This window comes from Falco naumanni, chromosome 3 (assembly GCF_017639655.2).
Source record: "Falco naumanni isolate bFalNau1 chromosome 3, bFalNau1.pat, whole genome shotgun sequence".
NCBI lineage: Eukaryota > Metazoa > Chordata > Aves > Falconiformes > Falconidae > Falco > Falco naumanni.
Genome location: NC_054056.1, coordinates 90,348,886 through 90,374,445, shown reverse-complemented (window position 1 = coordinate 90,374,445; position 25,560 = coordinate 90,348,886). Strand labels below are relative to the sequence as shown.

The 25,560-nt window shown below is 39.8% G+C and overlaps 1 protein-coding gene across 2 annotated transcripts in view; it reads left to right on the top strand.

Annotated features, from left to right (window-relative positions):
• The window catches only part of TRIQK (triple QxxK/R motif containing), a 64,685-nt gene that overhangs the window by 15,052 nt on the left and 24,073 nt on the right, over positions 1–25,560 (top strand). Inside the window, exons 2-3 of one of the 2 annotated variants that reach the window (XM_040587150.1) lie at positions 2,281–2,384; positions 2,865–2,945. In XM_040587150.1, coding sequence (XP_040443084.1) covers positions 2,885–2,945 — 61 coding nt within the window. In that variant the 5' untranslated portion in view covers positions 2,281–2,384; positions 2,865–2,884. The remainder of the gene's footprint in view (positions 1–2,280; positions 2,385–2,864; positions 2,946–25,560) is intronic. The other variant, XM_040587151.1, reaches the window with a different exon arrangement.

The window sequence follows — 25,560 nt, the reverse complement described above, 5'->3', positions numbered from 1 at the left end:
AGTTTTGTTTACAGTAAAGATGACCGATGATTCTAGGACAACCACTGCTATTTTAGATGGGGAAAAGGCACTTTTCAAATTGTTTCATGATTCATAAAGATTCCAGGCTTTTCCTTTATGGAAATGTGATCAGAAACTTATGTTGGAAACCACTCCTCAATAAGGTTCATAAATAATAAATATTATCTCTTATTAATCCATATTTTAGTTTAACTCTGGCTCATGGCAAGTTGCTTCCTCAGGGAATGCAGTATTCTTTATAAGAGAAGGTGATGAGCCACAGTCCCCAAGGAGTTAAATTGTGAAAACAATCTCGGTTTCGTACATGCTAATATAGATCTGTTATTCCCTTTCCACATCTATCACAACACATTCTAAATTGTGGCTGATCTTTTATGCAAATAGCTGTCTTATTAGACATTGCGGCTGTATGTGCTAATGTCTCCATGGGTTTCTTGGGCGTTTGCTATCTAACCATCAAAGCGGTGGAAATGAATGATGATTACTGCATCCCTTTGAAGAACAAAGAGGAGTCGAGGTTCTAGATGCGGGAGTCAGTGATACCGAGCCACACAGGCAAACGTGAGCATCTCTTGTGGCTCATACGAAGTCGGGAAGTAATTTTTGCCTGTGTTTTCTTCTTGTGTTTTATTGGCACTGCTAAAACTGCAAGCATCTTTCACAGCTGACGTTTTGTTACAAAAGATTAGTAGGCTGTTGAAATTGAAAAAAGCAAGTCAAACAGTTTCTAGCAGTGGCATAAAAAAGCCAAGAACTAGTATTGTGGTGTAAAAATGTATTTGTTATTTCCTCAACTAGCTGAAAGTTCAAATGAGACTTTAATTTTTCACTCTTACGAAGTTATGTGAAAAACTCATGAAGTTATGTGAAAAATACAATTCAGTCAGGAGAATAGCTGGGAAGCATAATGGGCGGGGGTGGGGGGGTAGAGGAACCCCAGTGGGTTACAGTTCACTGCTTATGTGTTTTACATAAAATGGGAATATTCTCTGAATTAAACAAAAATAATGTATGAAAGCATTAGAATACTATAACTGAGTTTTCAATTTGGGTTGAAAAATATTGGTAGTCTTCTATACCTTGTTATTATTCCTGAATACCTTTAAGAAAGGTTGAGTTTTGAGCACCTAAATTCATTTTATACCATATCCCACGCTTTAAATTAGGGAGCCTGGATTTCTCACTTTACATTAAATGCCAATAATTCTTACATGACAGATAAATACAAAAGAAAAAAAATTTGTGGTTTTAAACTGCACAAATAACTGGTGGGATCATTCCTGCAGCTGTACCTTAAGCCTTGTTTGAAGGTAACAAAGCAAATAATGGTGGATGTTTAGGGCTGGGATGCTGATGTTAGCCCATCCAGCAGTGCCTTGGCATGCTTTTTGACCCGTGGTTTGGCACTGCAGTGCCTTTAAGGGCTGCGCTTCCCGGACAGAGTGCCTTGGCAGAGCCTGGGGAAGTTCATCTTGCCGTAGCACAGCTGGTTATGGCTAACAGAAAAGTAAAACTCCTGCAGATACTCCAAGGCCATATGTGCACAATCTGCGGGTGGTTTGTGGCTACCCACAATGGTTCAGCCAAAGTTTGCCCTTGACACTGTGCTCACCAAGGCTGGCTGGAAAAAGGCGAGTGTTGGCTGTTGTGTGTCTTCTGTGCTCAAACGGTAAATCTGACACTTCTGGAAAATGTCAGTCCTCTTGTGAGCGCGGGGGTTGGTGTCGTAGAGGTGGTCAAATGGTGGGGCTTATCATCATTGTGATGGGTGATGCCTTCAGCCCAGCCAAAATGGTCAAAAAACAGTGTTTTGAGCAACAAGAGTGGCTATAAAAGTCGGGTGGTTTTTTACTATGGAAAAAGAGATGAAATTAGCACATTTGTAGAATCTTAGTGTATCTTTTGAGTGGCAGCTTAGTGAGGAGATGAATAAAAGACCGTAACATTTTGCACATTAAATGGATACATTGAGAGTTTGCTAGAACACTACTCGGATTATGCTTGTTCAGTTACACAGGTAGTGTGGGAGCACCAAAGAACCAAAAAGAGCATCTTTGGATGAGTGATAGTGCAGTTCCCTTTGCACTCCTAGTGTCACCTGTTTGTGTTGTGCATTGTGAGAAGCCCATTCAAGAGGCAGGATGGTTGTTACCTAAATGCATTGAAGGTGGTTTAAAGTCTCGATATGTTGGCTGAGAGGTGTAAAATGGGCACAGCCCCAGCTCTCATTTTTATTTTCCGCTTCCTTTTCATTCGCAGATCTCTAGAGCCCATGGCAGGAAGGTAGAAGAGTGTGGGGTTGCTGTGTTTTAGGTATCTGTTTCTCTCTTTTGCTCAAGGTGGCTGCAAGGCTGCATCTGCAGGTGGGTTTTCTGAGCAATTACACCTGTAGGTGCACACATGCCTAATCCTGCCTCACACTCCTGCGTGTAAACATGTTTGCCAACAATAAAACCTGCTCACAATACTACATTCACTCCCTGGTTTACTAAAGAAAAAAATTATATAGGAATGTAATTCAATGGTACCAAATGCTGAATTACAGTGCAATCAGTTTAAATACTTTTTTTAAAAAAAAAATTATTCAAACTAACATGCATTCTGTAGTGTTAATAACCCATGCAATGGGGAAGAAGGTATGTTTAGAATTTATCTAATAGTCTTCAGAATAGTGATGATTAACTCCAGTGTCTCATTGTACTCTGGGAAAGCTTTATTTCTTTGTGTATAATCATGTAAATGTTGCTTGTTACAGTTTTTTCTGATGTTATAAGTCAGTGATTTCCTTAGTAACTTATATAGGAATAATGCATTTATTTATTTTTTTTTTCTGATACTGACAGTGATTTTTGGATTGAAAACGATGGGTAGAAAAGATGCCTCTACAGCAAGGACTCCTGTTGATCAGTACAGGAAACAAATAGGTAAGAGATATGAAGAAAAGTTTGTGTGCTTCAAAAAAATCCTTTTTTTTCAGTGAGACCAGTTTGTGTAACAAAATGTATAATTCCTCTTCAAAAACTTTGTTTCGCTGGTGAGTGGTGCAAAATAATGAGCACTCCAATGAAACTTTTTTTTTGGTATACTGTTGACTAATTCATTCAGCAAAACCTTTTATGAAGACGGTGTTTCAAGTAACTTGATAAATTCTATGTTCTGTGTTTGGAAATACTAGTGGGATACTGCAGTGCAGCGGCTCCATGATGTTTCTGAACTGTTGGAAATTTCCTGATTTTCTTGTTTGTCTCCAGTTTAAAATATGGGCATTTCTGACAAAATACTCTTCCTGCTTGTAACAGTTTTTTATACTGAACATTACAGACCTTTACACTGTATAACTGCATTTTTTCTCACACTAATGCAATACTTTTAACATGTGTAATAATTTATTTTCCTAGGTCTTTTTCTGTTCTTACCCACTGTATATGTAGGTAACTTGTATACAAAGTCCACACATGCACACAGATGAATGCATACATGTACACATGCACACAGATGCCTACGTAGCAGACTCAAATCCCTATTTCTTTGCTTAAATGCAAAGGTAAGTGACTTATTTTTGGAATACATATGTGAGCATTCTGTCTCTAGGTGTTAAAATACTGTATTTTTTCTATTATTTAAAAGTTCGTATATAAAATGAAGTACCTTAATCTATACTCAGTTACTTAAGTAGATTACTTTGTTTTACAGTTGCTAAGCACCCACATCTGTGTTTAAATATGCAGAAAAATAGCAAGTGTCTGGGAAAAAAGGTTGTTTATAATGTACATCCTCATGGTGAAAGAGCTAGGGCTGTGTGAACAATCTTATTTTTATCATGTCTTAATTCTTTTAGTGCTGCCTTATTATTTTGATGTAACTGCTTTAATCGTCTTTTCTGCATTTAAAGTTGGAAGTAAGGGACTACTTTGTCTTTTATTTGTTTGGGATAGCTGTGGAATGCTCTGTGTTTCCTAATCTTGGCCACTTTGTGTGGCTGGCTTCCTCGGTTCATTCTCTGAGATAGAAGTGTGGCTGAAAACTTCTGAGTTCCTTTGTGGATGAGGAGCAGATATGCTGGAAAAACGTTTACATAGATGTGCTCTGTGCTTTTGTGAGATTTGGGTTTTGTGCAGAAAACATTGCAAGGAAGCTATTATTGAGCAGAAGATGACACCACAAATATTTCACCATGGGACATTTGGGACAACTTGTTCCCTGTAACTGGATGTTTGGATAGAGGATGATTGCATCAGCTTTCTGGCATTTTCTCCCCATGTTTTTCATTGCGGTCACTTCTTTTTCAGCCACCTCCTTTAGGGTTGCTTTTCTTGCTTTTGTGAACACCTTCAGGTGGCCATGGTGGGAGTTGTTTTATGAAGTCCTCTGCAGGGTGAAAGAGACTGGTGATTTCCAGTGGAATCCCTGGAGAGGAGGCTGGGCTGCTGGAGGACCACAGGGGTATGAAGCTGCATCTGAGACTCACAAAATTACCTCCTGCTCTTCCACAGCTTGGGCTATTACTTGCACATTTGTACCGTGGGGCACCAGGGTTGCACATCTCATACCTGTGAGGTGCCAGGACTGATCAGCTGTGCCTTGAGCAGGGGAGAGGGCACTGTGCTGTAGCGAGGGGCGAGAGTATTTGTACCACAGCCCAGCACTCAGGGGGATCCTGTTATATTGCTGACTCTCCAGTTTCGGGCTAGCCTGTAGTCTGAACAGTTTGACACCTTCCCTGTTGTTCAATGCAGCACTGTGATCCACTGAGTGCTGCAAAATACAGTGTCTGAGGGGACTCATAATAAGCTCATTTTCCTTAGATGCAACGCATTGCTCTTAACTTGGCAAAAGCAAGCATTAAAAATTATTGTAGGGAAGAATGTCACACTGGCAGGCAAATGAACTGTATAACCCGGGAGGTGTTTCTATGATTGTAGTATTCCTTTGAGGACAGAGCGCGAGGACTAAAATAGACTATCCACTGCCTTTTGCTCTGGTGATGGTTGTTTAAGCTCCCACTTTGGTCATTCACTGATATAGCCATAGAGTTTGCCAATGGAAATTAATTCTCTGAACTTAATGAATCTGAGGGGGTTGAAAATTTATGGATATGGTTTTATACTTTAATGTTGTGGGCGTGTTTGGGTTTTATGTATAAGCATTTGGGACTAGCTTTAGGTCTGGTAGCTGAGCTTAGTGGAGCAATCCCTCTGGTCTCATTATGCCTTTAGGTGTATTATAGGACAAATAGGTGTATTACTGAGAAATATTGTCCAATAAAGAACTTTTCTTGCCATAGTGAATATGGAAATCTTTTTTTTTTTTTTTTGCCATTACTTCTTGATTTTTTCCTACTTAAATAGTTTTGCTGTAAGTGATAATAAGTCACTTTATTACTTTATTACAGAATCACAAGATGGTTGAGGTTGGCAGGGACATCTGGAACTCCTCTGGTCCAACCCCCCTGTTCAAGCAGGGCCACCTAGAGCCAGTTGCCCAGGACAGTGTCCAGATGGCTTTTTAATGTCTTCAAGGAGGGAGAACGTCACAACCTCTGTGGACAACTTGTTCCTGTGTTTGACTACCCTCAGAGTAAAACGTTTTTTCTTACGTGTTCCGGTGTGTGCCCGTTGCCTCTGGTCCTGTCACTGGGCACCACTGAGAAAAGCCTGGATCCATCCTCTTTGCACCCTCCCTTCAGGTATTTATATGCATTGATGAGGTCTCCCTTGAGCCTACTCCTGGGTAAACAGTCCAGGTCTCTCAGCCTTTCCTCACAGGAGAGATGCTCCAGATCCTTAATTTTAACTCCTCTTGATCTGCTTCTTCATAATCTGATTTCACTCAGATACTTATTGGAAATTATGCAGAAAGAATTCCAGTTTTTTTTCTTAAAATCCATTCAGCAAATAATCCCTGGATTTGGCAGTTTAGGTGCTTTTGCAGGGATACTTTTGTGTGAGGCTGTTCAGTAGAAGACCCCCCAGAATACAGAACACTGTCATGCTGCAGGCTCATCTGTTTTGGAGGTGGATGTTTGATTGCCCTTTCCCAGACAGGTTATATCTAGAAACGGTGGGCAAAGGGAGGATACTTGGGGCCTGTCTTTAAATACGTTTGATAAATAAATGTTTTTAAAGTTCTAAATTCATGCTTGGAGTGATTGCGGTCCTTCCTTTCCAGGTGTTCAGTATTTATGGATTCTTGAAAATATTATGATGGATGCTGGTTGAAAAGCTCTCTCTTGCTGACTAATAGTGTGGTGTTATTCTTTAGCTTATGATTTAATGTTTTCTAGCCTTGCTGGATAGAAGGTAACCAGATTGAAACATTTTTAATACCTTTTTTTTTAATGGAAAATGGCAGTCTTCAAGGAATAACATGTCACAAAGTCATGTCAGCACAATTTTCGGTTAGATGTTTGGTGGAGTAATTTGAAATAAAAGCAGATTTTTAATTTAATTTTGTTCCAAGCTTTCTGTTTTGTTCCGAGGTTCCATACGGCATGCCACATGTTTGCCCTGTGCCACAGTTCAAGTTCATGTTGATCACTTCGCTTCAGCTGTTTGCCTTTTTCTCTCCTCCATGAGTGCAGGATCGCTCATGTCTTGTTTGCCACTGTGCCGTTAGCGGTTGCTTTTCGCTTCAGTAGCATTTTCAGAGGATTCCCCCAGCACAGAGATTGATATTGCTCTTCTTTGTCAGTTGGCTTTCAGCCATCTCTCCAGCCACCAGCCAAAATTTCTCTGTAGTGCCTCTTGTTCAGCAAGTGCTCCAGTATCCGACAGTGGCAACTGCCTTTTCCGTGGGGAGCAGAGGCAGCCTTTTAGTTATCAGAACAAACTGGCACTAGCTTCGTGAAGGCTGTCCCCAAGTGGGACAGGGAGCAACAGCAGAGACCTTTTCAAACTGTCTTAGACTGTGCCTGGAGGAGGAAGGATGGCACTAAGGGAATCTCTCCCTGTTCAGTTCCCCATGAGCAGCCGAGGCTGTGGAGGAGGCGTGAGGAAAAGTAATTTTTATGCTCTTTATTCAGCTCTCTCTCACATACCCAAACATATACCTGTAGTGCAACAGCAAACAGGGCAGCTCTTCTGCATAGCATTTCCTTCTCACTGCTGCTGTTTGTGCTGCTGTGCTTAATTTGCTGGGATCGGAGGAAAGGTGTGAGGCAGTTTGCGTCTTTCTGCATTTATGCAGCTTTGCTCAGCAAATGCTGTGAAAATAGCAACAGGTTTTGCACCATATTTGCTTTGTTTACTGTTATGTGTGCTTTAAGTTCCCAGAACAATTCCACATGTATATTTTCCATCCGTCTTCATCTGGTGTGTCGCTTGCTCGGCATGGAAGCCGCAGGATTTGTGGGTAGTGTTCATGACTCGTGTGATTGCGGGATCCTAAGCAGGCATACTGAGAGGATTATAGCATAACTAAAACCTGGTCTACAAATCAGGAATAGACATACTTTTGGCTCCCGTTACTATTGTGTTGCTGTAGCATAATTTTTCATGAGGAGAGGTTGTTTGCCAATCATTCAACCTCCAATTTGTAGACTTAAAGGTCTGCTTATTGTCTGCTCTGTATCTTGACTTGCTGGCTTGATCCTGTAGGGGCTGGAGCTTGTATAGGCATAGCCCAGGGTATCTGTGGAGTAAATGAGGCTCCTCACATCCCCTAGGAAGGAGTAAAAGTTATGAATGAAAATAAATTCTCTTTTTGTTTTGGAAAGCACAAGGTGCTAGTCTGAGCACAAATGGCTGGTGGTGGAGGTGGAGCTTGCTGGCACAGCACACGCAGAGTGATGGGGGGTGGTGAGGGGGACTGGGTGGGAGTCCTGAGCCCCTGGCTGTAGCAGCGCAGGAGAGGAGAGAGAACTGCCCACCTGAACTAACAGATAAAACTGTGGGTAAAACTCGCCCCTTTTAAAACTCCTCGGTGTGAGGAACTGGTGACTTGTTCAGAAGAACAACACCTCATCCTAGTGCCGAGGGTTACGGTCCCACTGTAGCCCTGATGAGAAGGAGAAGAGCTTGTCTCCCAGCGTGAGCATGGTGGCCAGAGCTGGGCTCCGTTGCCTCCCAGCTTCCTGCACAGAGTAGCTCAGCTGGGTGATTGCAAAGGAAAGCAGTCCCAGTCGCCCAAACCAGGCATCGTTTGTGGTAGTACCGTTGCACTGGCAATATGAAGGAATAGACCTTGGATGGACGGATGGGTGGGTGGGTGGGTGGATGGATAGATGGGTGGATGGATGGGGACTAGCGGCAGCAAGAACATCTCTGGTGTTCCCACCTTCAGCTACAAGCTCAGGTGTGAGCATGGACCTGTTGGCTCCCTGTCTCCAGAGGGAAGCCCTTCTTGTGGCAGATTGCCACTTCCACTTGCCCTGCTGCTAAAAGAAGCATCTTTATTTTCTGCCAGCTCACCTTTTTCTCTCTTTTCTGTTATTGCTTGTCTTCTCTTTTTACAGTTAATATCCCTCCTCCACCTTCCTTATCTTAAGCCATTATATACTCAAAGCAAACTGGCCACTAACAGTCTTCCTTTTTGGCTTAATAAAAGGAATAGTGTTACATTTTGATACTTTCTTCTGAAATATATTACATACTTTGAAGTGAAATGTGATTGTTTTGCTTTGGATCATGAAATGTTTATCAGCATGAAAATTTTAGATTTCATTGCTGAAACAACAGCAACAGCAGCAACAGCAAAAAAAGTTTCGACTGAGTTTTTGCTGAAAATTTAAAATTTGTACCATTTGTCACAAAATGGGAATTCCTCTATCTTTTGTCTTTTAAGAAAAGGCATAGGACCAGAAGGCAGCATTTGTATCATCAATATTGTTCTCCACTGCCACAGCCAAAGATGTAGCAGGACTGATGTTAATGGAATGAAAATTCTCCAACCTATTTTTTTAATTAGTCATCTCCACCCCCACCTCTGTTTGATGTCGGTCACCTATTTATTGGAGGAAAGGCAGAGAGAGGAAAAGTACAGAAACAAATACTTGTTATTCCAAGTTGAGACAAAAAGGGAAGAGTCCTCTCCTACTATTTAGTTAGAGTGTAAAAACAACCCAAGGAATAGGCAGTTCCAGTGCGCGGCGTGCCTTTTTTTTTTTTTTTTTTTTTTTTGCATGTGTAATATTACATTTAATCTCTTGAATTCTTCTAGTAAAAATATACTATTAAGCACATAATAAAGAGAAGTAGGAAAAAACCCTCCTTTTGCTATTACGTATGACTGTTGACAAGTTTTACAATCTTTTCCTATGCTGAACTTCATAGAATTTCAGAGTGGTGTGCTACAGATACCACGTGTAGTCCCTTTTCTTTTGTTTGGGAGGAGGTTTTATGAAGAATTAATTTCTTTGCCACAAAAATTGAACTAGGTATTTGGTCAGTGGTTGCTGGTTTGATTTCAGTTTTGTGCCAGTGGCATCACTTCTTGGAAACTAAAGCAGGAGCAGCTGAGGAAAACACTGCTATGAAGTGAAGCCTAGTCTGGCTGTACTAATTTAATCCACATTTTGTGATGATTGGGATGTCTTCAAATATGTTCTGTGAAGGCTGATGATGGATTTTAAGCACATACAGTATGTGATCACTTATTTTTTAAAGTTCAAAGCAGTAAAGCTGTATTTTATTGCCTTGGCTTGAAGCATAAAAGGTGGTGGTAGATCTGGATATGTACTACTGTTTGCGTGGGTATTATTTAGGTTTTGTTTGCTGGACAGATGCAGCCCCAGCCTGAGCAGGAACAGGAGGGGCAACTGTAGAGCCAGGGGGCTGTGGGAGCATGTGCACACACCATGCAGAGATGCTGAGGAGTAAGGCGTTGTATCTAACCCTTGGCTGCCATCTCTTCTCCACAGAAAAATCCTAATTTCTTTGAACTTGTTTGATTATACTACTTTTACTATATATTTATGCTACACTTGTTTAGTACTTTTATACAGATGGAGGTTCATAATCTGCTCTTATTTTAATCTCATCAACAATATCACCATTTCACTCAGTGGAGTTGCTACAAACTCTTTATAGGTGTAAAAGAGTGAAATTCGACATGCTGTTTCCAACTGCTGAACTGCATTTCAGCATGGTGTTATTTCAAGCACCTGCAGTTCCTGTAAGGTATGTGGTATCTACAGGGCTCTTGCAATGATATATGTTTGTGCTTGTACTTTCAGGTTCTGATCGATTTTTCAATGGATTCATTTCTGCAGTCAAAAAAAATCAACCTAAACCAACTTTTTTGCATCCTCTCCAAAATACATAAAAAATTCATTATAGACACATCAGCATGTATAAATTACATTCAGAGGCAGAGCAGTTTAACATTTTTAGAAATTCATCAAGCTTTGAAAATCTTAGCTCGTATGTGTGAAGGGTGGACTTCAGAGTACTCATATCTCAACGTGAATCTGTAAATCTAACTTTAGACACCCATTTCTAAAAAAATCTCAGACCTAATTCTTCTGTGTATACAGTGTTCATATATATGCATTCTCTGCATGCGGTGCATGTGCTTATATTTGTAGTTAATATTATGTCAATATAAATGCAAGGAGAATTGGGCAGTGAACTACAATCTGATTTCCTTGTATTTCATCATAAGGCAGCAGTGCAGAAAGCTAAGAGTGAAATGCCCAGTGCACATGCATCTATCAAGATGTGCTTGATAGATGTTTAAGGTGGACATAATGCATAGTTGTAACTGTATTTCTCCAGTTGCAATGCTATGAGATGTAGTGCTTTTTTTTTCCCCTTTTGGTGCAGTTCAGTTTTGTCCAGCCATTGTCCCCCAGCGGAGGGTGGCAGTCTGTTAGACCTGTGCTGCTCCTCTGCTGTGTGGACTAGCAGAAACGAAGACAGCAGGGAGTCTGGCGAGCATTGCAGGGGTCGCTGGTCTAAGGAGAAAGACATAGAATCCCATTGGCTCAATTCAAGAGATTCAACTTAAGGAACTTTTGTATTTTCAGGACATGACCATGTGCATTATGTAGTTCAACAGGTATTGCACCTATTTATGGCCTTAAAAAAATGCGTTGGATGTCTGTGTTCAGGGTAAGCATGATCATGGAACAGTCATCTGGCTTTTGTAATGAATTTGTTCACATTGGTGATTGCTATCGTGTGGTCCATTAACTGCACATTGTCAGGGATTTCTGTAACTGGTTTGTATTAAAAATATTTTTTTCAGTGGAAGTTTTTGCTTCTATTATGCCTTATTTTGGAAGAAAGTTAGGAACTGGCTACATTGTGGTTTTCGAGGTCTCGAGCTATTTATGGGATTGTCTGCTAGGCTCAACATATTACTTGCAGGCTTTAAGTGTTGGATGGGAAATGAAGTAACGGCAGCAGGAGGATGATCTCAGTAAGATCAAACTGCTAGAATGAAAATATAAAAAGGCGGTTGCTTAATCTGAATTAGAGTTACAGAAATCGCAAACATCATGTGACTAGCTTTTGCTTTTGCTCGATGGTAAAGGCTGATTAAAAATAAGCAGTATTGAAAGTATTCACACATTCAAAGTTAGAGATTTTTCATTTGTATAGCAGTTGGATCAGTACAGCAAAGTACCACAAAGTGAACAAAGAGCTCTACAATAAGAATTGGAATGTGGGAAGTCAAATACACTGCTCTGACTGAGCGCTCTGGTTGCAGTTAATTTACGGATAATATAAGGCAAGTAACTAATCTGTTGTTTAATCTCTGAAATGCTTTACTTGAAATCTGGTCCTTGTCATCATCCCAGCTACACAGATACCATATTTACCATGGGACCAATTGAGTTTTGTTCTGCTAAGCTACTGGTACTGTTCTAAAATTACTCATATATTAAATAATATTTTCAGAATTTTGACTGCCTGTTAAATAGGAAAGGTGGGAAAAGCCTGCCTTTTCCTTAGTTTATTTTCTGTGAATATCTTACCATTATTGCCATATCTGCATTGGTGCTGTAAGATTTGTAGCAATGGTGATACCCTTGATTGTGATATTTGATTTTTCATTAACAAAACAACAGTAATTTTAGAATGCATAGGTTTTTTGTTAGAAATAATTTTCTTATGGTATTTTAATCAAATACCGGTGAGCTTTCTTGTTCATAAAGACTGGGGTTTGGATGATCAAGGGTGTGATAGGTAAGAGGATGTGATACAGCTCATCACTAAATCACTTGTTCAGGTTCAGCCTAGGTGATAGTCATGGGAAGATGGTAACTGCCTGGCAGATGTTGGGTGGCATTTATGATGCAATGTTTGTGCATTCAGTTCCTAGTGGAGAAGTGTTGAAAAACATCATTATTTGTTGGCAGTCAAAACAGAGAGGCGCTGAATAATGAACTAGCATATGGAGTGAAAGTGTCTCAGCATTAGCCATGGTCCCTTCAGCTCAAGGTTACAGCACACTGGTGAGAGTGTGCCCCAGATTCACTGAAGCTGTTGTAAGTCTAAACTCAGAGGGTGCCTTAAATCCCTCAGCTTTGGACCTCCTGAGCATAGTGCTCGTGCTGACCTGCCTCTTAGCAGTGCTAATTAACTTTGCCACAATGCTGTGTGTTATGGCAGCACATCTCCTGCTTTGAAGCTGGCTGCTACCTAACCAGTTCACAGACAGAATGAGCGTGCAACTGTTTGTGTAGACATGACCTGAGGGATCTTCAGGCACTGTCACTGAAGAGCTGGAACAAGTTATAAATTGAAAGTAGAATGCAAGTGGGGCCTCCTAGGAGTTTCACAGGCATTGAGGGAGATGTGTAAGAATAATCTCTGCAGGCTTCTGTTCTAATGGGTGAAAGGTATGAGTTTAGGCTGGTGATTCACATCTTCATTTGTAGGTTAAACAAGGTTGGTACTGCTTTCTGGTACAGAGGCCAACTGGCATCAGTGACCCTGAGCATACTGTTAAATTCTTTTATCCTTAAAAGAGAGTGGCTGCTGGCAAACTGCTTGTTGAAAATTGTTCCAGGTGCATGTTAACTCTTGAGCCATGTGTAGGAGTTGCTTGGGAGAGGGTTGCTCTGGACACAGACTGTGCCAGGGACTGTTCTAACAATTGCAATGTGCATGCCATTGATTTCCAGTTCCTATTGGCATGGTAGAATACATTTGGACACCTACAACCAGATAGCCAGAGGGTACAGTTTGACATTACAAAGTAACCTCTAGCAACACTTACCTGTCTCTACTTGTTCCTGTTGCCATGTCACAATGTATACTATACCATCCTCTGGGGTGGCACAGTGGAGCAAATATGCATTGGAGAGCAGGATGGTGCACTGTAGTGTGTGGTAAGACTCAAGTCAACAAGTGCCATAAGCCAGTATTGCTGTTGAACATATTGCAAAGCCAAGTGTCACACAACCTTGAGTGAGTCTAGGAAGAGTCTTTATTCCATGTAACATGCGTAACGAACAGATTACGAACTGTAAGAAGGGTTTGCTTCCTGTGTGGGTTTCCCCCGGCTTCTTAGAATCACTTTTGATTTCAGTCCAGTGGCCTCTGTAGGTCAAATCAGTACTACTGCCTGAATTACTTTATGAATAATAACTATGACAGTGTAAATCTGTCTATTTATAGAGGTATTTTACGCTGTCTGCAGTGAAGAATGATGTCTTCTATAGTTGAGGAAGGCACACCAAAACCTGAATGCAGTTCTTTTTTTGGCACAGCCTTTTCCATAACGTTCAGGTATAGGTACAGTGTCTTTTGCCTACTGAACATTAGAGAGAAATGGAGTGAAGTAAGTACTGGTATTATCTCTGAAGAAATAGTTTTCCAGAAAAGATAGGCTGCGGTCTGCTGTGTCTTTTCTGGAATAGACGAGGACTGTGCAAACTGGAATGCACTGCACAGGGAGAAACATTGAATAAATTGCAAATCAAATAGAATGAAGGTACAATCCTTAACATACTTCATAGTGTGAAGTGTCTCAGAAAATCAACCTGCTAAGTACAATACCAGATGGAAACGATTGGTAGAGTTACAAGAAAATCAGACTCATGTCTGTAACACAGGAGGCTCCATGTATCTTGATAGGCAGCTTGGAAAACCACAGACTCCATAGCATATATTCCACGGAAGAGTTTCTGTCCTAATGGCTTCATGGAAAAAGTGAATATGACCTGTTGTGTTTGTGCAGAAAAAAGTATCAAATTCTAATGAGGAATTGTCATGAAAAGGACAAAGAGGGGAGTACTTTCATGTACTCCTCAAAGAGAGAGATTAAAACATTCTGGTTGTGGGCAAAGCAGAAAGAATGTAGTCCACAGAGGATTGTCTTCCCTATCTTACTTCTGTCACTGATGCAAAAAGAGAAATTAAAAAGCATAGTTCATGGTTGACTTTTTTGCTTTATCCAACTACCTTTCAGGTAATTTTTTAGTCTGAAGAGAAACAAACACTTCCTACAGTCAGGAGGCCATGGTAGGAAGGTTGGATTTTACGGTGGTGGAGATTTGGACACGTGTCTGACACTACTGAATTTAGCAAACTTACTTCAGATGCTTATCCTTGTAACGGGGAGCAAAATCCAATCCGTAAGTATGAAGATAAAACAAATAACATTTAGGTACTGGAAAGGCTTATTATGGTTCTTCACGATTTGTTTGTTGACTATTGTCAAAATACTATCAGAGAACCATGCATGCTGCTAACTTATAAACATAATTAAAAATTATATATTAATAATTTTGGAAAAGTTTCACAATAAAGGAGGCTAAACACCAGTGCAGGTTGCCTAGAGAAGTTGCAGAATTTCCATCTCTGGAATTTTTTTGAAACTGAACTGTATGAAGATGTGAGTCATGGGATCTAGCTTTGAAGTTAGCCTGGCCTAGCTTCTGGTTAGAGTAGGTAACTTCCTGAGGTCCCTTCCATCCTGAATTATTCTGTTAATTTGTGCTGTTGTTCTCATTTGTTTCTGAAATGCTGGGAATATTTGCTTAGAGTGGTACCGGCATAGAGTCCTACCACAGAAAAAGTTCTCAGAGCTGCTCAGTACACTCCTGTGCGTGGGCAGGTGGAGAAACAGAAAACTAATTATATGGTACTTGTTATACATCACTCTATGGGAATATCATGGTGGGTTGCATCAGCATCTTAAAATATGGCTTATATCTTTACTTTGATGACCAGATAGCTTCCTACCAATGCTGTCATTTCATCAGCTGAAAACCTTAGAGTAAATGTCCCCTTGTTTCCGATGATTACCTATGGTCATGAAAAAAATGGGTGTTTTATCCTTGTATGTATTTGAAGTAGAGGTAAATGTTAAAGCTATTAAATAGTGGACTAGAGACTGCATTTGAAGTACAGCTTTGCTCATCCACATTCAAGAAAGATGAATTGAAAGTGAAAGAGGTGCTGAAAGAACTGCTAGGGTGACCAAGAAGAGCCTTGTTTAGCACAGCTGAACACTAAGACAAATTCGGTTCCTGTCAGTGAGTGTTTTGGGAGTAAACACTTGGGAAGGACAACAGTCCATATATATCCAGTCTGTAACTGTGTATAACATGTCCATAAAGAAACATACCTGGAAATTAGAAGGCAGTTTCTTACCAATAGGATATTGAGCTTCTTGAGTAATGTCCTACTGATAGGGCTGAAGATAAAAAAATTCCCAAAGCTTTAACTTGTTTTCCAACTGATCGTTTTCTATGATCAGTTTTGAACAAAACTGAATGATGTGGGTGCCTTCACTAACAGTGCTGGATTTCAGTTCACCAAGTCCTTTCTAGTCATATGTTCCATATGGACAAAGTTTCACTGTGAAGTGGAGCAGCTTTCAGAGATATTTAAAGCTAGAAAATGCATTTGGAAGGATTACCATAACTTTGACTGTAGTTTTACTTGTGGAAAAATTAATACTGAGTATTTTCACCAAAATCAAGATTTCAGGAGAACTGAAAACATAATCTTGAATTTCACAGGCTCTTCCCTTTTTTGTTGAAGAGAATATGAAATTCCTGCTGAAAGTCCAGGCTGAAAGGAGGGAGATGAGGGAAAAGAGGTACATTTAGATTGTAACATTAACCTTTGTTTTTCAGTGCCTGTGCTGTCAACCTTCAATGTGGTGAAACTATCAAAACATTTCCACAGCATCATCTTCTCCTGTTTGTTTTGGGGATTTTTTAATAAACTACTGGGTGTACATTTGGTGTTGCTGCTCTTTTTGTTCTTTATATTAAAGAAGTGCAGTACTTAGGAGAATCTAGTAGTAAGTATAGTGTGCAATTTCTCAGGGGATCCCCAGTTGTATATCTTTGACAGGGTTCTCCTGTGTCATCCCTTGTCTCTAGCTGTTACAGGATGTCCTACTGGTACAAATAGGATGTGACTCAGGCATTCTTGTCATCAAAAATGTCAATGGAAAACTAAAAAATGGTTCATACCAAGTACTTCTAGCAATTGGCTCATCTCTAGGGGCAGGAGGGGGGGACAGAAAAGAGAAACACATGGTATTTGTAGGTTGTCAAGGAACCTGGGGTTGTATTCAGTGTGTGCATAGGAAGAGTTTGGAAACAGTTTACAGCAGGTGCCAAAGGTGGTGGAATAAGGGCATAGTAATATGGGTTGTCTCCACTGCGTACATCACTGACTGAAGGGCTTTCTAAGGGAGTTTTCCTTCTCCACCTATCTATTTATTTATTGAACAGCATATGCAAGATCAGTCATTTACCAAGAATTATTTTAACCTAGCATAGCACATTTTGGAAAACATTCATGTGGGTGTGCAGCACTAAGCATTACTGAAGTCTTCAGCACAAAATTACTTGGATCTTGGGAGTGCACGCCAGTACAGGGCATATTGGAAGAGCTTCATTCTCAGTAAATCTTGGAAGAAGTTGATATGTTGGCTAGAGTGGGTTATACTTGAGTAAACACTTGGACTAGAAAGTGGTCAAGGCACATGTATTTACGTGGACTGTTGGTCACTAAAATATCACAGGGACATATCAGCTAAGGCTGCCATTTGGTCATGGTGTGGGATGCTGGCCTTGGAGAAGAATGAGGTAAGACTGTTACCATGTTTCATCTCATCAAATCTCTGCAGTTTTCCTAAGTCAGAAGAAGGAAGACTGTTATCTAGGACTGCTTGCACATTTGATGAATCAAAACTTGAATGTCTTGTCCAAGGTCATACTCAAAACATGTGACTGAGAGAGGAAAAAATATTCTGGTCCTCATCTATTATCCTAACCATAAATGCACTTGTCATCTTCCATTGGTCTCTTGGCTCATTTACTACACATCATAAACTTGGTCAATGAGTCTTATTGTCCATATTTACTTAGCTACTGAAAGAGGAAGGGGCTTCTGAACAACATACATTATCATAAAATAACAATAATTCAAGAAATTCTGTATTCTGGTACACATGTTAGGACAAGAGAACTTTGTATTTATTCCTTGACTTCAGTGCTTGCCTTTGAACTTGCTAGCACTATATTAAAAGTACAGGTGGATACCTAAATATTTTTCCTATCATATTTCTGTGGAGAAACACAGTAAAAATTAAATTACTAGAACACCATGGAGTGAACTATCAGTGAGACCTTTTGCCACACTCTATAGCCCTTTTATCATAAGAGAAAAGAATTACAGATTAAGACATGAGCATTAAATTAGCATTGTACTTATGCTACAACTTTGGGGGTTGTACCGAAAGAACTAAAGAAGTAACTTGATGTAAATCTTCGTTACATGCACGTTTCACTCAAATGTTACTTGCAGTAATTTTTTTTTAATAATTTAGTGTCCTCTATTCTGCATATGCAAAACCCCTTTGCTAAGTTCTTAGAACTTCGCATAATCAGATCTACGGGCTTTTTCTTGATCTAGGAAAAGTGTGTCTGTCATAAAGGACTGGGTTGTTACTGAAAGTGAAGTCGTGTCTCTCTTCTTCTGAGGGACTGAACTGTTGAAAAACAGGCCTCAGGGAGGGTGCGTGGCTTTGCTTTGTTCTGTGTTTCCATATCTATCTATGAAATGAGACGTTCAGAAAAACAATTCACTCTCCGAATGTGAGACACACCTCTGGGTTGTGAGGAAATGAAAAATCACTCTGAAAATGGAGTGGATTGACTGTTTTTCACTTTGCATGCTATGTATAATAAATGTGGCCTTTCTGGTATGTTTAAAGAACAGAATCAATCAGAGCAAGAAACGCCAATAGAGGACTGTTCAGACAGTTTATAAATAACCTCTCTCATCTGTCCTGAGCAATGCCTGTCCTGTCTGCTGGGAGCCCATCGCCACGGGAGGCGGGGCGTTCTGTCTGCCGATGGCTGCACATCAGGACTCACCTGCAGGACACGCACTTGGACTAGGACCACTGGTCATCTAATGGTGCATGGCTGAAGTTCTGTGTCCTGTATCGCGTGCTAGACCACACTAGGTGACCCTAGGCACAGGGACTTCTTCAGCAAGGGAGGGGGGTGTGGGGTTATCAGATCAGAGCAGTATCCATGTAAACAGCTTGTGAGGAAACAAGCATAGCTAAAAGTTAGTTTTCTGTTGAATTCTGTTGAATTTTGTATGCTGTTAATTCCAGAAACTGAAATTGCTTTGTGCATGGGTTTATAAATATTTAGCATGCATTTTTAATGAATAAGAAATTGACTTTAAGGGTCAGTAGAAGATCCGGTTACTTTTTCAGGTACTTTTTTTTAATTGTTTCTCATTATATTTGTAAATGTAATTTTAAAACCTTTAAAAAGAAATTAATATAGATCATCAGAGAATCATCTCTAATAGATAACACTCATGAGTGTTTTTCACTTCTATTATACTGTTAGACCAGGATCTCAGGGTTTTAGATGAATACCAAAGTCTTGCAAGGAAAAGAGATTTCCCAAGGTCATACAGTAATTTTGTGGAAGATTCAGGAATAGAAAACAGCTCCGTGCTTTATCTGCTCTATTCAAATAGTTTTCCAGATGGTAGACTATTTTCCTCAGCAGTCTCTCCAGCTTTTGTATGTTTCCTACAAGAGACAGGGTACTGAAAAGATCATCCTGTGGAGTAAAGTTTCGGAAAAAGTGATGCTGGGAGCAATCTTTGTTTCTTTTAATAAATTGCCCTAATACATGCCTTTCACTATTTAAGTTGTTTATAATATAGTCATGTTCAAAATAACTATTGCTGAAACCCACTGACTTTGATTTATTAAATTATCAGTAGAGCACTGATGCTGGTGCGAATGACAGAATAAAATCAAAAGGTCTCAGGTAAACTTGTTACCATCACTCTGAAGGAAGAGTGATTGGTACATACAGCATTTAAGTTACATGTCAAATTTATATGCCTAAAAATAAGGTGAGAAGTAAAGCCTAGCTGTTCTTCATTATATATTGAAGATTGCAGTATTTATGAATTATACGAGACATTTGCCTGTGAGGCAGCAAGTCCAGTGCTGAAGTCAGGAGTAAGATGCCATTATTTCACGTGTTTTAATGCATGCACACATGCATAGTTCCTTTTCTATGAGCCTTCAGAAAGGGAAAAGGATAGAGTAGTATTTCTGGAAAAATAAAAGATAAATTTAAAGTTAGTCAGGCTCCTCTATCCAAACACGAACCTCATGACTGGCTGTAGCTCAGTTTGACTTTTGAAGGTAAAATTGTGTCTCCTAATACGCCTTCAAGACAATATTGCACCTTTCATTCTGAGGTCTGTAAACCATTACTCTGGGTGCTTATAAATATGCATTTCCTTTACACTTTTAAGTAAGCTGCTACTGCTGTCATTCACTTTTAGTTAAGACCTGTCAGGTGGTGTTTCTGTTGAAGGAAAGCATTTTAAATTATGGGCTAACTGAAGATAGGTACTTCTTAGGAGTGCTAAAATTGCGAGTGGGTTGGAGAGATTATTCCTCACAAGTAATTTTAGGATCCTAAGGGATAATGGTGATGTGTGCAAGAGATGTTCCCTTCTCGGCTAATTCCATTAAAAGCCTCTGATTTCTGCATTGCTGGAGTGAGACTCCAAAAACCTGCTTTTCCTTCTTGCATAATCACTTTCACAGTATCTTGTAACATCCACCTCTGCTAAGACTGTCAGTGCATTGACTCCTGGAATGACAGTGATATATAGGTCTGACAAAGCATCCTTCGCAATATGCTTCATTGAAGTGAGAACTGCAAATGCTGACAGTATTACTGGAAACCTTTTACTTAGGCAGAATTAAAAAATTACAACTTGTATTTTGGGATGGTCTTGTAATATACAGCTGGTCCAGAATGATACGACTTACTAGTAAGGAATTACTGCATCTTGGCAGACAGCATCCGATTTATTTTCAATTCTGAGAAAAGCATTAGCCACTGGATAAGACACTGGATCAGGGGTTAAGGCATTCATGATCACGGTTGTGCCATTTTTCTGGTGCCTGACCTCATGCAAGTCTCTTCACCCAGATGTCTTTTCTTCCTTCCCCTAGTCTTTCCCTTTTTAAACATGGCTGTGATCATTCATAGCCTGTCCCCATCTCTTGCAGCTTCTCTACTCGTAGGTGAATGCCAGGAATCCCATACTTAGACTAAATCGGTAAATTTGGTCTGTTACCCACAAGTTATAGCTCTGTTTGGTTCAGACTTTGGAAGCTTTTCTTTAGCAAGTTGTGACCAGTGGCGAATTAATGGTGAGTCAGTCTGAAGCAGAGAATGTTTTTAATCCTGACAGCAAGGATGCAGGCTAATGTTAAAAGGGATTTCAGCTCGTTAGAGAGAAGGGACTCCAGCTTCTCGTGAGCTGCAGTCTCTGAGGCTCTGTTCCTGGTTCATCGTGTGACTTTGTCAATGTTCTTTCTTTGAGCAAGGCTTTTTTTAGTTTGTCATAAAATCATTCCTAAAATGATTTAATGCTGGGTGATGTACTAATACTGTTCAAATACTGCTATCCTATTGTGTGTGAGAACAGAAAACTGTGAAGCTGCTAGAAATGGATGTGAAGTGGTATCTGCAGTGGAAGTCCTGTGCTCTGTTTCATATGGTCCCATCTTTTCCCTGAGTTGCTCAGGTTTTATGTGCTACCCCCAAGACCTCTCTGTTCCAGCTGGGGAAAAGGAACCTGTGGATGACAGGTTGCATCCTTCATCCTTCCCTTCCTGGAGTAGCTGTCACCATCCCTCCTCTATGCAAACTGCCACAGCGGGACAGCTGGTCAGCTTTGGTTGGGGAGGTCTGTGGCTCCTGGAAGGGTGCATGGAAGAAGGGGTGACTCCAGATCCATGTGGTGCCACAGTCCCACTGTGACATCCCCCAGGGGCAGACCCTGGTCACCTAATAAGGTTGGACACATCAGATAATGTGTGGTTGACTACAGCAGAGGGAGAGGGATCCTCCTCTCCTGAAACCCCACCGACCCGTTAGCCAGAAGGTTTGATATTTTTATTACAGTACTTGGTGATATTGTGGTGCTTATTCAGCTGCCGCTGCTGTGAATGATTCAGTGATGTTTTCTGGCAGTAGCACGATGTACACCAGAGCAATTGGGAATAAATTTCAAATTACTGGTATTGAAAACATTTTTCAGGCCGAGGTTGGTTTGGTCCTGTTCTTGTGCTCAAGAGGTTAAACTTAGTGCCGGAGATGTGATCTGGAAGAGTTTCTCGCTGGTTCAGACAGGCTCGGGCTGTTGAAGGGGTTTTCTTTAGCGGGGAAAGGGGAAGGGGGTAATTCTTTCCTTTTGATCATGGTCTTAGATTAATTTACACCTGTGTTGTATTTTTTCCTAAAAACATACCCCAGTAGAGTATCTTTGACTTCTGTAACCTCGGTTGCTCCTGTTCTTTAAAGCCAAAAGAAAGTAATTTGTGCAAGACAGTGGGAGAATCTGGCTATGTAGTGGTAGATGTAAGAAGAACAGAGAAGATGGTCTGTGGAACATCTGTTACATGGATATGCTTTATTGTGGGCAACTGAGTTGCATGACCTGGTCATCAGTCTCTATATTTTCCTTTATTGTCTTTAAGTGTTCGCTGTGGAGAACTATTAGTAGTATTTTCCTACCTTCCTGCCTAAGCACAGGCTAGCTTTTATTGGAGCTAACCTCTAGTAATTTTAAAGGCAACATCACAATAACAAGCAAACAGATGGGACATATAATACTCATAAATTATTGAATGCAGCTTCCTCATCCTTCACAGTAAGCTCTTCGGGACAGGGACAGGCAGTGTCTTGTAAGCACCTACAGTAGAACAAGGAGGTAAGCAACAGCCAATGTGATTTGTCAAGTCAATTCAATTTTCTTCTCTGACAGAATAGCAAACCTTGTCGATGGAGAAGAGGAAGAGGTGCCATATGCCTTGACCTTGTCAAGGCTTTTTGACAATGTATTCTGGTAAACAAACAAGAGATGCATGAACATGAAGCTACTGCAAGATGGGTACTAAACTGGTATGAAAGCTGTTCTTGGTAGTTATTAATGGTTTATTGTCTGTTTGTAAAGGTGTAATGAGGGATCAATAGCAGTCTGTCCTGGACCCAATATTCTAATTGCAAGTGGGATGATGAATTTAGTTTGCAAATTATACCAGTATGGGAGGCATAAAGAGTTAAGAGTTTAAGATTAGAATTCAAACTAAATCTGAGAAATTGATGAAATGACCTGGAAAAATAGAATATAATCCAGCAGGGAAAAGGGCAGCATTCTTAACTTTGGTATAAATAACCAACCTACAGACTGAATATGGGTAAGAAATGCTTAGGCAATAATTTTGGGGAAAGGGTTTGCAACAGTGAGTAGAATCACAGGCAGACTGTGACTGAATGTGTAAGGAGAAATATATACATAAAAGATACCAGGAAGCCCTCAGATGAAGCGCTGTGTTCAATTTTGTGCAAAGATCAGAAAATAAGTCCAGAGGAGAACAAGAAGAGCCCAGAAAACAAAGGCTGAAGGGCTGGGTCTGAGGACTGTTCCATCTGGAGAGCAGAAGGTTTGAGAGATGTCATGGCAGTCATTAAATAAGTAAAAGCCTTATGCAAAAAAAAGAAGGGAATAAATCAAGTGTCCTCCAAGCCTGTGGTGGATATGACAAAACATAATGTGCTAGGAGTTCAATACAGGAGATTTGAGTCAGATATTGGACATGAGGAAACTTTTCATTATAAGCCTAATGAAGCACTGGGGGAAAGCTAGTGAGTGTGTACCAACTTTATTTTTAAGGATTTGCTTTTCTGTGATTCTGTTGTCTCTGTGTGGAACATGGTTGCTGGATGTGTCCTCCAGGTTGGTATCTGTGACAGCAATGTAATCATCTCTCTTCCTCTTCTTGTCTTTGCTACTTAGCTTCTATCTGGCAGATCGTTTCCTGTTCAGCTTTTTCCCCTATTAAGTGAGCTGTGAGTACACCTCCAAATGGGGTATATTAAAAAAAGTCTGAGGCCTCTAGGGACAGAGATGGCAAAGACCAGAAGAGCACGCTCAGGGCTGGCACGGGTCTGGAACAGTGGTGTTGCATGCCACTTCTGTCTTCCTAGAAAGCTCCAACCACGAGCCTGTTTCCACTTATTTTGAGGTATATCACATTTTTCTCTATTTGCGGCCAACAAAGTTAATAAAACCAGCATAAACCAAATTGGAGCTGGGTGCAGTCTATTTCAGAAAGGCAGAAAGACTCTGTGTGCCGTGTCCCCCTCACCATGCCTTACACTGCCTTGTTCGCACCTCTCAGCATCAAAGAAATAGTACAATAGTTTCTTTTGTCTAAAAATCATCTAATCAAATGTTAGATAAAAATACGGCTTTTAATTGCATGAATGGTGGGTACTTCAATCATGATCAATAGTATTTTTATTTTGCTTTTCTCATTTTCAGAATTTATACTACAGCATGGTTGTATATATGAAAGTGCAACTGCTAGTAGTTGTTCCATAGCAAAGTAACAAAAATGTTTTTAAAACTACATATGCACATCAGTGCATGTATATATTACGTAGGTGGAGAAGAAAGAAGTGAAGCACTCACCCAGTGATCTGTTTCAAATTAATTGTGTTAAATTGTTTTTAAGTAAGGTGTTTAATGTCTTCATAGTTGTCTGTTTGAGTAGGAAATGTTAAGGAGAATATTGGAAAGGTTAATTGAAGAACGTCATCCTGTGTGTTGAAGATACCCCTTTTACATGGAGCTGTTACTTTTTAATGGCTATAGACATGCACCTGTTGGGCTTGAGCAAAAGATTGTGAAAGGTGATTTAGCGTTAAAAGGCATGAAAGAGGACTACCCACCAAATAGCATCTAGTAAGCGTCAATATTTTTAGTGCTGTTCTTCAGATCTTTTATTATGACCTTGCAGTTAATTGAGTATGTTCTACAGGTATTGAAAACAATGAAATTACTCAACTAAATAGCTGATTTAAAGTATTGATGTTATTTTTTGTTTTGTACATTATTGATAACCAGTTTTCTGATTTTTTTTTCTTAAATGCTTATATAGACTTTTAAAATATTCCTTAAAAGAAGTATCAGAAAAGGTGCTAATTTAAATGTGTTCTTAATTCCTCATTAAAATCAACACATGTCTAATAGAAATTTTAAATGTAAAGTGTTTCTTTAATGAAATGTTGCTTTTCATGGCAACTCATATCAAACTCTGAGGGATTTTCTGAGGGATTCTGTTTCCAGTCAGTATATTATGTTTATATTACCAGACTTCTGTCTTGGAATCAGGAAAAGATAGCAATAATTAAATGGGTATATTTTGGTATACTTAAGAATTCTTTATATTTTGGGGTGGTTTTAATCTTACATGCAGCATAAAAGGAACTTATTCATTTTAATGCATCCTTTTTGTTGGCTTAAAGCTGAAATATAGTTGCTTGAAAATTAATTTACCCCTCTTGAACGACTCGCTGGATTATCTTTGTAGCATTAAATGTCAACCCTGAGCTCAGAGCACATTGTGTCTACGGTAAAAAGTTGTCCCTGAGCACTTAATGTTGTGTTAAATGATGATGTGTCCTTTGCAAATGTATTATTAGTGTCAAGCTGTTCCGTTTCTCAAGATTGAAAAATGGTCAGTGATTTGAGCTGCTGTTAAACCTGAATAAAATAGAGAGGCTGTGGGGGGGTTTCATGCCTTTTCTGAGTACAGACATACTCTTGAGTAGGTATAAGACATATCAAAACATTTCTGTTAACCTAAGACCCCCAAAACTCCCTTTGGAATCACACTAATTAAAAAGAAAAAATCTCACTTCTGCTTCTCGGGAAAAGAATGGTCATTGAGTACATCTGAATGACACTAAGAACACAAAACCCAATAATAAATACTTGAGAGCTTGTTTCTGTAATGTGAACTGGACTTCTGTTGCCAATTTTCAAACATAGATTATAACACTGTTATTGATGTGTGATTTGCTGTCTGATTTTAACTGAGGTTAGGCCTGAAATTGCTGTGGAATTTTGGTTTTCAGAGGTTCTGGTAACATCCTAAATAAATAGTTATTTCCAGTTTTAGAGTTACAGTGTAATGGATGAGGCATGCATGCTTATGATGTGTCATGTGGGAGCAGAGTTTCACAGAATTTCACTGGATTGAAATTCTGTT